General features: G+C 44.6%; 1 protein-coding gene across 1 annotated transcript in view; it reads left to right on the top strand.

Annotated features, from left to right (window-relative positions):
- Fam81a (family with sequence similarity 81 member A) overlaps positions 1-9539 on the top strand; it is a 51381-nt gene extending 41842 nt beyond the window's left edge. The window contains exons 7-9 of the mRNA XM_006979282.4: positions 1258-1393; positions 3366-3561; positions 7187-9539. Coding sequence (XP_006979344.1) covers positions 1258-1393; positions 3366-3561; positions 7187-7311 — 457 coding nt within the window. The 3' untranslated portion in view covers positions 7312-9539. The remainder of the gene's footprint in view (positions 1-1257; positions 1394-3365; positions 3562-7186) is intronic.
- Positions 9540-14950: the final 5411 nt, after the last annotated feature.

The following is a 14950-nucleotide window of genomic DNA, read 5'->3' as shown; positions in this document are numbered from 1 at the left end:
TCTTTTTTTTTTTTCAATATGTGACCCCAGTCCATTAGAATGGTGTTTTACACATTCAGAGTGGATCTTCCCTCTTTACGAAATCCCTCTGGAAACACCCTCACATACAAGGTATGCCTCCTAGATGATTCCAAATCCAGTCAAGATGATACAGAAGATTAACCATCACATTCACCTAGCTGCAAGGGAAGCCAGTAAATGTGATTTCTGGCTAGGCAGCCATGTATCCCAGTGACATGTGAAGACTCCTTATATAAGAAAACAAAAAGTAGCCGGGCGGTGGTGGCGCACGCCTTTAATCCCAGCACTCGGGAGGCAGGGCCAGGTGGATCTCTGTGAGTTCGAGGCCAGCCTGGACTACCAAGTGAGTCCCAGGAGAGGCGCAAAGCTACACAGAGGAACCCTGTCTCGAAAAACCAAAAAAAAAAAAAAAAAAAAAAAGTAGACATTTCAGGACAATTAGTGACTTTAATGAGTGTTCTTCTTCTTATTTAAATCACATAGCTACATCTATTACACATCTACCTATATCTTCATGTAGTCTATGCTTTCATTACATGTTAATACAAATAAGAAGAAATTGATTAAGGGAAGTAGCATGCATTGATAGTTATTTTAAAGATTCTGGAAAGTATGAAATGTTGTAGGGGTACTTTCCATTTTCTGTTTGATTTTTTTTTTTTTTTTGAGACAAAATCTCAAGTTACCCAGGCTGGCCTTGAACTCACTATGACCTTTAACTCCTGATCCTCCTGGCTATACCTTCCAAGTGCTGGGATTTCGGGTATGTTCCATTATGCCTAGATTATTTCCTACTGGTTTAAATTAGGCTATGTCTGTATGGGGAAAGAGCAATAGAAAACATAAGAGGGAGAAAGCAAGCCAGCCTCTAGTCCTGGGAGATACAAGGAGGGAGGGTGCAGGTAAGGAGAGGATTCCGAAAAAAAGAGGCGAAGGATGGGATGTCCTCTGAGCAAGGAGGACCGTGGACCCTTAGAGCTGCGAAGGTTACTAGCCCCTGGCCTCTCTGTGTTACTGTGTCACCTCTGTGCCCGAGCTGCCAGCTCCTATGGGTAGGAGCATCACCAGGTGAGTTCCTGTGGTGCCTCCATCCTCCACCAGCTTCATGTTGCATGTGGTCCTCAGAGAAGGTAAGCATGCCATTCTCATTGAATAGACATTGTCTAATGCCCCTTAAAACTGCCTTGCATTCAACTTGTCCACATGCCTTTCCTTTCCTTTCTTTTGTTGTTGTAGATTTAAAGGTACAGTCGAGGAGCTGAGCAACCAGATTTTATCTGCACGGAGCTGGCTGCAACAAGAACAGGAACGGATAGAGAAAGAGCTTTTACAGAAAATCGACCACCTTTCCTTGATTGTGAAGGAAAACAGTGTAGGTATTGATGTTTTTCAATACTAGATACTCAGTGGCGGCCCGCCACGTCTCACCAGGACCTAAGGACTTGGCGCTCGTTAATCTGGCACCACCCACAGCTGTCCAGGCATTCCTGCCTTTGAATCGTTTCCCTGTTCCTTTCCCTTCACCCTTCTCTCTCCCTGCTTCTTCCTCTCCCATTTCCCCAGTTCTTGCTCTTCCTCCCTTTGTTCTGGGGATCAAACCCAGGTTCTCATACCTGCTATCTTAGTTTCTTTTCCTGTTGCTATGAGAAAATCCTCTGATGAAAGGAACTTAAGGGGGAAGGAGTTTATTCTGGTTCACAGGTCAAGGGTACACTTTGTGGTGGTGAGGGGGTCAATGTGGCCTCCACTACAGGAAGCAGAGAGGGGTGAATACAGGCCACTGCTCAGCTCTCTTCCCACTCACACAGTTCAGGGTCCAGCCATGGAATGGGGCCACCCACAGTGGTCGGGTCTTTCCACCTCCAGAAAACCAAAATAGCCCCCGACAGGCACACCCCAGAGACTCCTGGTTGGTTCTAGATTCTGTAACATTGACAACTAACACTAGCCATGGTATCTGCTAATCTTGAACCCTAACACCCAGCCGTGCCCCCTTCCCCCATTCCCCGTTCTTCATATTGTTCATAAAGACAGGGAGGGCTTTGATTTAGGTTCGTTAACAAAGGACAAACTGAACATTTCAGTTAATGGTTTTTAAGTCACGACTTTAATGAACCCAGTTGTCTATCACACATTTCTAAATAAAGCTATCAGTCACAGACTTGATCTTGTTTTTCTGCTTTTACTTTTTGCTTTCACGTATTGAGTGACTCTCTGTCCTCCAGGCCACTCTAACAGACTGTAATAACAGTGTGCCTTCGTTCTCCCAGGGAGACCGAGCAGAATCCATTTCTTTCGCCATCTACTTCTGCTTCCACCCCCCTCTCTCAAAGAGCTAAGGCTTGCAGAACTGCCAAAAAATGTCTTCCAAAAGTCGTGCATTTATCACATTTAAAACCAGCAGGTTTGGGAACTGGTGCGAGGCAGGCAAATTATGCTGGGCTTTCTTTTCTCGCCCAGCTTCCTCCCGGGGGGTTTAGACTGAGCAGAAGTGGCTGGTGCGGTTTGTTCGTCCGACTGCTCGCTCCAGGTGCTGAGCCTCGTTGAGTTGTGGGCTCTGCATCAAGGCCGTCACAGGAGTGGTGTCATGTCCCACCTGATGAGGGTTTGGTGTCCCTAAAGCCTCTGGATGCAGGCTTTCACCAAACACAGGGATAGTGGACTGCAAAGACAAGGAAACACTCGGGATTCTTTCCCTTGACTCTTCCTCCTACTTTTCTCAGACCTACTAGTGTGCCTTGACGCATCCTGGCACATTTGTGGAGTTCGGAGTCTGTGGTTAACAGCTTGATTTTCACATTGGCTTAAGCTAATGAACTCCAGGATAATGGTGGATTCACTAAGATGCCAACTTACTTTTCTCTCATGTAAAACAAATACAGGTGTGCATTTTTTTACAGGAGAAACTTGAGGTGAGGGATTGTCAGTCTTCAGTGACCCAGAATCCTTTTAGGTTAGCTTTCTGCCAGGCTCAGAGAGTGGCCCTGGTCCCCTCCATTCAGGGTGGCTGAAAGAGCTCCAGCCATCCACTGAAAGGCAGAAACAGAAGGGGAAGGGAAGAATTAAGGATTCAGCAAGTGTTCTTTAACTTTTTTTTCTGGAAGCAGTCACATGCACTGTTCTTACACCCCCTTGGCTAGATCATATGGCCATAGCAAACTCAAGAGACAGAAGAAAGTGTACATTTTTACTCTGGGTGACCTTGGAGAATGGTTGCAGGCTATATAACAAGGAACCATCGTGGTTCTGGTCCCTGCAGATGGTTAAGTGCTACGGCCAGTGTGAGACAAGGCGTATGCTCCTTTGTGGTGATAACCAAGTGTAATTCTTATTATGGACCTCAGGGAGCCTGTGAAAGAGACATGGAGAAGAAGCTCAGCCAGATGTCGGCCAGGCTTGACAAAATCGAAGAGAGTCAGAAGAAGAACGTGGAAGGGCAGAGAACAAAGCCGGAGGAGGAGAAGGTGCACGGGCGGATCAGCAAACTGGAGTTACAGATGAACGAGGATATGAAGGAAATGAAAGCGGAGGTTAATGCCGGTACGCCAGCCCTGCCCGCAGCTCGTGCGCACGCAGCTCGTGTGGCGTAGTTATCTAAAACGCTAGTCACTGAGATTTCCCCTGAAACTGAGACTGAGCTGGCTAGGAAAAAAACAAACAAAAAAACCAAAAACCCAGCAATATATTTACCATAGTGCTGCTGGGACTTGAACTCAGCACCTCCCAGTTGCTACACTGCACGCCCTCCACCAGTGAGCTACACTCCCAGGCCTAAAGTACTAGTTCAGTTGCAGGTCTCTGAAGCATCTCCATGATACACAGGCAAACAAAATGCTTAACCTGCGGATGGTGGACATTTTCTTTAGTGCCACCCGCTGATTTCTTCCTGTTCATGGCCGGGGTCAATGTGCCTTTGAGGGATTTTTGAGGGCTACCTCTGCACTGCTGCTGAGTATGCACATGGCACATGAGTGTGGAGTGTGGAGTTGGTTCTCTCCCACCTTTAAACATTTTTTTTCTAATCAAAATTTCTTTTAACAGATCCATTTTATTCTCTCTCTCTCTCTCTCTCTCTCTCTGTGTGTGTGTGTGTGTGTGTGTGTGTGTGTGTGTGTGTGTGTGTCTACGTCAGAAGGGGTATGTTAGCTCTCTAGGAGAGGAGCAACAGGCATTTGTGAGCCACCTGATGTGGGTGTGGGGATCTGAACTCCAGTCCTCCAATAGAGCAGTAAAGTGCTCTTAACCACTGTCCTAGCCAGGGTTTCTGTTGCTGTGATGAAACACCATGACCAAAACAACCTGAGGAGAAAAGGGTTGCTTTGGCTTACTCTTCCACAGCCCCAGTCATCATTGAATGAAGTCAGGACAGGAACCAAAGCAGGGCAGGAACCTGGAGGCAGGAACTGAGGCAGAGGCTGTAGGGGAGGGCTCTTTACTGGCTTGCTCCTCATGGCTTCCTTAGCCTGCTTTCTTATAGAACCCTGGACCACCAGCCCAGGGGTGGCCCCACCTGTAGTGGGCTGGGCCCTCCCCCATCAATCACTAATTAAGGAAATGCTTGCCTACAGCCAAATGATAGGGAGGTGTTTTCTCAGTTAAGGACCCCTCCTCTCTGATGACTCTAGCTTGTGTCAAGTTGGCACAAAACTAGCCAGCACAGCCACTCACACATCTCTTTGGCCCTCAAACGTGCTTTAAATTTAAAAAAAAAATGTTCATTTGTATATTTAAAGCTTATGTTTTGATATCTGTAACAAAACAGCTATTGTGTTCATATAAATTAAGCTACCCATCATCTCACATGGGGGGATATATGTGTGTTGTGTGTGCTATATATGTGTGTGTGTGTATATATATATATATATATTTGTGAATGTGTATTGTATGTGTGTGTATATATATTTGTGAATGTGTATTGTATATGTGTGTGTATGTATATATATTTGTGAATGTGTATTGTATATGTGTGTGTATGTATATATATTTGTGAATGTGTATTGTATATGTGTGTGTATGTATATATATTTGTGAATGTGTATTGTATATGTGTGTGTGTATATATATTTGTGAATGTGTATTGTAGATGTGTGTGTATGTATATGTGTATGGTGTGTGTGTATGTATGTGTGCATATGTATGTGTATGGTGTGTGTGTGTTTACATGGTGTGTGTGTATGTGTATGGTGTGTATGTGTGCATATGTATGTGTGTTTGTGTGTACCTTGAGTCAACACTTTCATCAAAAACCCCAAAGACAATATATTGAATTTTCCTCACAATGTGTATTAGATCTCTAGACTTGTTCGTTTTATGTATTTTGCTGTTTTTACCCTTTGATCTGAGTCTCCTTACTCCCCTGTCTGCCCACATCATGCCCCTGGTATCTGCCATTTTATTCTGTGTTTATGTGTTTAATTTTTTTCCTTTTGAATCATTATATGAATGTAGCCAGGGTTAGAGAGATGGTTCAGCAGTTACATAGTGACCCCGTCTCAAAAAAAAAAAAAAAAAAGGAAAAGAAAAAGGAAAAAAAAAAGGCAGGCTGAGTGTGGTGGCATACGTCTTTAATCCCAGCACAGGCAGAAACAGAGGCAGCCTGGTCTACAAAGAGAGTTCCAGGACAGTCTTGAAAACACACACACAAAAGGGAGGCTTGGGCACCTGAGTGAGGGGGCACCCGAGTGAGGATCTCTTTATTAGGTGGCGGTTTTTCTTCTCAGTGTGTGTCCAGTTGGGGCACTGGGATTAAAGGTGTGTGTGCTTCCCAGTACTGGGATTAAAGGTGTGTGCCACCATGGCTTGGCTGTTTCTAGTGTGGCCTTGAACTCACAGAGATCTAGACTGATCTCTGCCACCCGAGTGATAGGATTAAGGATGTGTGCCACCACTACCTGACCTCTACGTCTGATCTAGTGGCTGGCTCTGTCCTCTGATCCTCAGGCAAGTTTATTAGGGTACACAATATGTCACTACAGTCCTGTGTATCTGGATCAGTTCCTCTATGATGCTGCTTTGTTTCTGAGATGAACTCTAGCTGGGAAGTGGTGTCACATGACTTTAATCCCAACATTCAGGAGGTTGAGGCAAGTAGATCTCTGTGAGTTTGAGGCCAACCTTGTCTACAGAGGGAGTTCCAGGACAGCCAAGGCTGTTACATAGAGAAACCCTGTGTCAAAAAAAAGGAAAGGAGGGAGGGAGAGAGGGAGGGAGGGAGGGAGGGAGGGAGGGAGGGAGAGAGAGAGAGAGAGAGAGAGAGAGAGAGAGAGAGAGAGAGAGAAAGAAAGAAAGAAAGAAAGAAAGAAAGAAAGAAAGAAAGAAAGAAAGAAAGAAAGAAAGAAAGAAAGAAAGAAAGAAAGAAAGAAAGAAGAAAGGAGTCTAGCTATGTAGAACAGGCTGGCTTCAAACTCTTAGTCTTGCCTTAGTACTGAAATGCAGGCATATGCCACCATGCCTGGCTGAGCCCAGCATTTTTCTCAGTGAAATCTGTCTCCTATCGGGGGTCCATGTTTAGGGTGACAGGCCAAAGTGACCTCTTGGAGCACAGCAGTGTAGATGCCAGGTCCTGCAGTGAGGACTGGAGCCTCAGAAAAGCCTTCATTCATAACCCCAGAGATGATTGGAAACAAAACTCCAGTCTCTCAGGAGACCCTGGGGACACTGGAGTCAAAGCTCAGCCCCGGAATGGACCTTTGGGGGCCACTGGGTCGGAAGACTTCACTGTAGAGTTCTGTCTGGTCCCTTAGGAGCTGGAGGCCTAAGTGCCTGGTGCTCTCTTGACCCACAGAGGCACCTAGACCTAGTCTTTTTAGACAACAGGGCAGTGTTTTGCAGAAAGCTCCTCAGTTGGCGGTTGATGGCTTCCTTATGATATGACCTGGAACAGAGATGCCGCAGGAGAGATGGACGCCCTGCTCTGGTACATGATGCGATTTCTCAGTGATAGTGGCGTGAGCTGGGATCACTTGGCTAAAAGCAGCATCTGCCCCGTGTCTTGACTGCAGTAGTCCCCTTGGTAACTCAAAAGCAGTTTTCGTGGAGGCCCCCATCCAGGGTTGACCCCTGGAGTGTCAACATTTGTGGGAGACAACCGTTACTGTAGCTGTAGAACCGGGCAGGGCACTGCTTGTAAACTGTTAACTGCTGTGACATTTGCCTCTTCCTCAAGGGTTTACAGCCATCTACGAAAGCATAGGATCCCTCAGGCAAGTGCTGGAGGCCAAGATGAAGCTGGACAGGGACCAGCTACAGAAGCAGATCCAGCAGATGCAGAAGCCAGAAACTTCCATGTGAAGAGGGCCGGGACAAGGACATGACAGGAGATGGCCCGTGGGGCTAAGAGCCAGACACCTCTGCAGCCGGATGACGGCTGCGTTCTGGATCCCATCCAGGGTGTGCATGTGCCAAGAAACGTGTTCTCATGGGTCTAAACGTTTACCTTCGGTATTGAAACACCCTTGATTTAAAATTCTTAAATACAATTTTTACAACTTTATTTCCCTAGCTAAGTGCAGTTGAGCCCTCGGATTTTGAAAGGCTTTTATGAATGAAAAGAATTTATTTTCAATGCTTGATGCTCTAGCCAAGACGACTTTGACTATTTTGGAAAAAAAAAAAAAAGCTGCCATGGTGATTTTTTTTTAAATTAAGAAATGAATGAATTGTTCCAGATATGTACTGCTCCTCACTCTATATGAAGAGAATGTCCTGGTAGATTAGAGTTCAGCTTTTAGTCCACATCTGGATTGTATTACTGTTGTCTATGCATTTTTTTTAAAATGTTATTTTCTTGTAAACCACCTGTCTTTTGTAGAGAGAAGAGATTTAACACTGGGGGAAAAACCTTGCCATTTATATAATGAGAATAGTTTTTTAAAATTGATAACTGCCATATAGATTACAAATTAAGTGGAAACTTACGACATTTATCTAGATCCCACAAGGCACAATATTTATATCCTCCTAGAGGTACCGGATTTTAATATTTAAAGCTATTTTTGGAACCATTTGCAGCCGGTGTAGCCAATAGCCATATATTTAATAATGAGATGGTGGCTAAGCAGTCTGTTTATCGCACAGTTAATTGTTCATCAATTGTAATGAATGTGAGAATTTTTCAGACTTTACAATTTACCTTAATGTTCCCCAAATAGACACTAAGTGCTAGGGTTTATAGACATTTGTTGTAACTGTATATTTGTGCCTTGGTTTTTTATCACGTCACCGTACTGTCCCTTGTTTAAAAAAAAATTACCAACAAAACAGAAAGTGTGGTAAACACATCAGGGTTGTGATGAAAGACTGGGATCCTGTGTACTTTTTAATCGTCCTAACAGTTTTATCGCTGTCTTGACGGGCTGCGTTCGGCATCATTCATGGAGTAGCTACACACACTTTTGTATGGACAGAGTCAAACCGATGTGACATTTATCATACCATGATATGATGCTACCGTATCATACCAGATGTGTGCCGGCGCCTTGGAGATGTTTTGTTTTCAGTCCCCGTGTTTGAGTTGTTGAAGACTTTAGCCCATGCTGTTTGCTCGCCTGTGAGTGTGTCATAGCTGACAGAAGACACTCGTGTTAAAGTGTGAGGGCACCCCGAGGGACAGAGAGAGAGAGCAGGAGCATTTAAAAGTTCCCAGAACAATACCTTGTCGTTTCCTCTCCTCTCTCGTTTGCAAGGACTCAGGAAAATAAAACTCATTTTCTATTTCTAGAATAAATCACAATGAGATTCTAACTGGCTCTTACTGTTGACCCTTGTAAGGTATGCTGCTAAAGTTCCTAATATTTCATTCACTCTTGGTAGCTGGACAACTTTTATTTTCATTTGGACTCATGAGAGGTTATGTGATGAATACGTATCCATGCATTTCTTCATTTCCCCGCAAATCTTTTCATCTCTAGATAGGAAGATCTTTCCACCTAGGAGAAGTCACTGGTGTTCAGAAAGCGTCCTCCCCACCCCCCCTTGTGCTAGGCTAACCATGTTTCTTGGAGTGATTAAGCACAAGCCTCGGGATGGGGCCATGCCCCCTCCCGGTCTCTCTCCTCTGGGGGCTCTAAGGGAGGAGGATGAGCACAGATGACACCTGGGAAGAGGGGGACAGCGGACAGCAGCCAACTCTGGTGATGTGGGGTGGTGTCAGCAGGTGATACAGCTGCTGGTGGAATTGCCTAGGTGCTCAAGATGTTGCCCAAAACCCTGCCAAGGAACTGGGGGCAGGGCCTCTCCACCCTGGCTGCTTGGGGTCATTCGGGGAGTTTAAGGAGCTGCTGATGCTGAACAACCTCCAGACCAATTACATCAGAGCGTCTGGGAGGCAGTCACCTGCATCAGTGTGTATCACACCCCTAACTCCGCCCCCAACCCCAGTGTTTCCGTGTGCAGCTGGGAGGCCAGCCATCCAGCGAAGTCAGTGGAGTACTCTTCTCGCCAAAGTTTAAAGGAGAATCAGCTATCCTGTCTTTTCCTTTACCAGAGATTTGCAATAAAAAGAATAAAATTTCCAAATATGTGTGGTATGGGACTCTTAAATGGGAAGAGTTTTGTAGTGCGGGGTGAAAACTTTGGCAGGCCAGCCGCCTCAGGAAAGGTGCCATTTGCTTTCTTGAGAAATCTGATGCTGGAGTCCCAGGAGGCCTTACAGGGCCATTGCAGACTGCATCACCCACGGGGAACCAGGGTCTCAGGTCCCTGCTGCCCCCGGAGTCACACCATCGAGCAGTTCCTGGCTGTATGCCACAGACCTGTGCTGAGACTTTGAAAAAATATTTTTTAACCCCATGTATGTGTGCGTGCATGCGTGCGTGCGTGTGTGCGTGCATGTGTGTACATGAGCATTGGCCCTAGGATGTCAGAAGAGGGCACCGGATCATTTGGAGCTGGAGTTACCCATGGTTGTGAGCCGCCTGACATGGGTGCTGGGAACTGAACTCGTGTTCTCCGGAAGAGCAACAGGTGATCTTAGCTGCTGTGCCGTCTTCCCAGCTCCTGTGCCGAGATTCTTGTGTGTGCTCACTCATCTATTTCATGGTATCTAGTTACGTGCTATTTGTCCCCCATTTTACAGAGAAAATTGAGTCACAAAAAAAATGAAGCAGCATGCCCCAAATCCTACAGCTCATAAGCAGGGGCAGCCCGGATTCTGGTAGGCACCTGGATTATATATCCGGGCCTCCTCATCTGACAAGCCATCACTTACAGCCTGACTGACCATCCTGTCTCTTTACCTTTGTTTTTAAAGACAGTCTTATGTAGCCCGGGTTGAACTCACTATGTAGCTGAGAACTTCTGATCCTCCTGCCTCTACCTCTGAAGGGCTGGGATTAGAAAGTCGAGCCACCATGCCCAGACTTACCTTATTTTTTAATTATATTTTTATTTATTGTTCGTGTGGGTATATACAAGTACATGTGTGTATCTGTGCGTGGGTATGATGGTACACATGTAGAGGTCAGAAAAAATCTGTGGGCGTCTGTTCTCTCCTTCCACTATGTGTGTTTTGTGTACACGGATGACGTGACCACTCCATGGTATGGTGAAGGGGAAGGTTTCATTGTAGACAGCCAGAGGCATCTGGAAGAATCCAGGGCAGAGAGAGAAAGAAGTAGAATGAACATGGCCAGCAGACTGGACCTGGCCGGGGCTAACTGTGAGAGAGGAGAGAATAGCAGGGAATAGAGAGGAGAGAGAGAGAGAGAGAGAGAGAGAGAGAGAGAGAGAGAGAGAGAGAGAGAGAGAGAGAGAGAGAGAGAGAGAGAGAGAGAATAGCGGGATTATAAGGAGAAAGCTGGAGGGAGGTAGCAGAGAAGGCGAGAAGAGCTAGGATGTAGTATGAACTTTGAAAGGTATAACAGGTACTTATGATACTGAAGGAGCCTGGAAGCGAGCATGAGCTTTGATATGCTACTAAGCACCATGGGTAGCAGCCATATGTCTCTTACACCAGAGATGAGGAAATGACTCCTTTTGGTAGAGACGAAGAAGCTTCACAAGTTCCTGAGGAATGCTGGCTTTTATTTAACTGTCAGAAATCCACCTATAGTCCAGGTTGAGCCCATTTCTGGATATTTGGACTGCCATTTGGAGTTTGGAATTAAAATTTGCTTTGGACCTGACAGTTTTGAGGGTTCAAACTCAGGTCAGGGAGTTTTGCTGTAAGGCCTTTACCTGCTGAGGCATCTCATTGGCCCTAAATTCACTAACTTCTGTGTATCAATAATTAAGTCATTAAAAAGGAAGTCAAGCTGGGTAGTGGGAACGCCTTTAATCCCAGCACTCAGGAGGTAGAGGCAGGAGGATCTCTGTGAGTTCGAGGACTGCCAGGGCTACACAGAGAAACCCTGTCTTAAACAAAACAAAACAAAAACAAAAACAAAAGTCAGGAAGACATTCTCATTTGTAACAATCTCAAAGTAACAGCAACAGCAAACCAACCCAAAACCTAGGAGTAAGCCTAATCAAGATGTTAAAGACCTCTACACTTCAATTATAGAACACCGAAAACAAGAAAGTACTAGAAGGTATAAAGACCTCTCTTATTCATGGATTGGCAGAATTAAAATTGTGAAAGAAGTCATATTACAAAACAACTTATTGATCTAATGCAATTTCCATCAAAATTCCCATGTCATTCTTCACAGAAATAGAAAAATAATTATAAAATCCACATGGAAGTACAAATGACCCCGAACTGCAAAGGCAACCTTGACCGACCTGTAAGAGCAATGCTGTGATAAAACCCCATGACCATCAACAATGCAGGGAGGAAAGGGTTTACCTCAGCTTACAGCTCTCAGGTCATTCACGCTCCATTGCTAAGGGAAGTCAAGATAGGAACTGGAGCAGAGACCACCATGCACTGCTTACGGGCTTGCTTCCTGTATTTGACTCACCCTGCTTTCTTACCAACCCGGGACTGTGCCAGAGGTGGCCCATTCACAGTGAGCTGGACCCTCCCACGTCAATCATTAAATCTAAGCATCAAGAAGATGCTACAAAGACTTGCTCACAGGACAGTCTGAGGAAGTCAATTCTTCAGTTGAGAGTCTCTCTTCCCATATGACGCTGGTTTGTGTCAAGTTGTGAGAAACTAACCACCAGGAAGGAGATGTTTGCTACTAAGTCTAATAACATGGGACCCATGGACTGGGAAGGGTGAACCTGACTCCTATAGGTTGTCCTCTGACTTGGGCAATTGCATGCGTGACCGCCAACAAATAAAAATCATTATTTAAATTATGATAGCTATATCTATATTATTATTATATCTATATAATATTCATTATAATGATCAATTATTTAATGTCAGGTGCATGCTTTTAATCCCAGCACTCAGGAGGCAGAGGAGGGTGGATCTCTGAGTTTGAAATTTCAGGCCCAGGCGGAGTTACATGGTGAGACCTTGTCTAAAAAAATAATAAAAAACAAACAGACATAATTGACATATAATATTGTGTCAAGTTAAAAAGCTGCCCAACAAAGGAATCAATTATGCTGGAGGGAGCCTGAAGAATAAGAAAGAATTCCTGTCAACTATTCATCTGATAGGAAATTAGTATTTAGAATATAAAGAACTAAAAAAATTTAAATGCCCAAAGAACGAATAACCCAATCAATCAAAAAATTCAATAGAATTTCCAAAAGAAGTACAAATAAATGGTTTCTAAAGCCATGAAAAATGTTCATAGCCACAATTAGCCACCAGAGAAATGCAAATCAAAAGTACATTGAGATTCCATATTACCCCATGCAGAATAGCTGTTCTTAGGAAAACAGACAAAGGGTGGAAAACAATGGCTCAGTGGCGAAGAGTACTTACCCGCTCTTCCAGAGGACCCAAGTTCAATTCCCAGCATCCTTATAAAAAACCTCATAACTATCTGTAACTCCAGTTCCAGGGGATCTGACACCTCTGCCCTCTGGGCACCTGCACTCATGTGTGCATACATGTGCATGTATGTGTGTGTGTGCATGTGCATGCATGTACACACATGATTTAAAAAAATAATAAAAATAAATTTTAAAAATAGAAGCCAAGCAATAGCCAGGCATGGCACCACAGGCAGGAGAATGGAATGTTCGAGTCTGGCTTGTGTTACACAGTGAAATTGTCTCAAAAGACAAAATACCATGGTCAAACACGAGCAAGAAGAGGGTAAAAAGGAACCCTTGTGGGTGGAGAGGTGGCTCACAGTTCAGAGCACTGGCTGTTCTTGCAGAGGACCCAGATTTAATTCCCAGCATCCATATGGTGGTAACTCCAGTCCCAGAGGATCCAACGCCGTCTTCTGGCCTCTGTGGGCACTGCACACAGATGCTACACAGGGATGTAAAATATCTATACACACAAAAATAACAAATGTTCATAAGTCATTTTTAAAGGAACATATACTGTTATAGGGATGTGAACTAGCTCACCCACTCTGGAAATCAATATAAAAGTTAATAACTTCCATATGATCCAGCCATCCTACTTTGGGAAGCAGTCAAAGTCCACACAAAACAGGAGTGCCTGTACTTCTGTGTTTATGACGGTACTGTGCACACCAGTGAGTCATGGGATCAGCCTAGGTGCCCACCAATGTGTAAATGAAGAAAGGAAGGGGGCATAATCCCCAACCACGATGGAGAGCAGAGCTACACCATTTGCAGAGAGATGACCACGTTCATCGCTCTAAGTCAGACTCAGAAAGGCAAATATCACCTATTTTCTCTTTATACATAAAATGTAGAATTTTGTTTCAAAGGCACTAAAGTAGAAGGGAGACTATCTGGGGTGAGTGGGAATTAGAGAGGTCAATGAGCGGTGAATATAACCAAGTACATTCTATATATGTATGAAAATCTCATGATACATATTGGTTTGTACAACTGATGTGTAGTAATTTTAGATTGTTGAACAGAGTCTGGGGAGGTGGCTCTGGGGGGGGGGGTAAAGGGCTTGCTTCACAGTCAGGAAAACCTGACTTTGGATCCCTAGTCCCCATGGAAAAAGCCAGGCACCCCGTCTCTGAGAGGGCAGACAGGTGGATCTCAGGGGCTCACAAGCCAGCCAGTCTGGTTGAAATTGAGAGAAGTTATTCAGGAGAGACCCTGTCACAGAAAAATAAGGTAGAGATCGACAGAGGAGACCATCCTGAGATCAACCTCTGACCTCCATATGTACACACACACACACACACACACACACACACACACACACACGAGTGCGCCTGCACACACACATGCACAACACACACACACTTGGACAAAATTTTCTTAAGTAAATGCCTAGAGCTGATGGTTCGGCATCAAGAGACTTGCTGCTCTTTCAGAGGACCCAGTTTCAATTCCCAGCATCTCCATTTCCATGGTGGCTCACAACTGACTGAAACTCTACTTCCTGCGGATCAGATGCTAGCTATCCAGGCACACATGTAATACACAGATATGCCAGCAGACAAAACACCCATACACATAAAACAATTTTTTTAATTTAAATAAAGTCTGTGTCATCTGAGGCCATTCTTCACACTCTCATGCAACAATTTATAAATACTGGATATTTTATTTGTCAGGCTTTTTGGTTAATTTTTAATTTTAGGCATATTTTAACCAAGTGTTATTTAGCCTGATGACTGAGACCTCTGGCTCTCTCTCCTTTGCATTTTGCATTAAGTTCAGGGCTTCTCTCGCCTTACCTTAACCCTGCCCCTGACCGGCTATATGGAAATCTGGGACTAAATGCAGCAATCATTAAATATGATTAGCTTGTCTTGGGCGTATCTGATCACTTTGGATGGTCTCTGGTCTGTTTTTATTCCTGTCATTCTTTGCTTACTTTGAAAATTTTGTGGACTCAGCTTTTCTTGGGACTAGGTAGAGCCACAAAGATCTGAATGAACTGTGAAGGTTGAAGGATATATATATAGAGAGAGAGGAG

The sequence above is a fragment of the Peromyscus maniculatus genome, chromosome 7 (genome assembly GCF_049852395.1).
Source record: "Peromyscus maniculatus bairdii isolate BWxNUB_F1_BW_parent chromosome 7, HU_Pman_BW_mat_3.1, whole genome shotgun sequence".
In the NCBI taxonomy this organism is placed as follows: domain Eukaryota; kingdom Metazoa; phylum Chordata; class Mammalia; order Rodentia; family Cricetidae; genus Peromyscus; species Peromyscus maniculatus.
The sequence above is the reverse complement of the archived record's forward strand: the minus strand, read 5'-3'. Positions and strand labels throughout refer to the sequence as shown.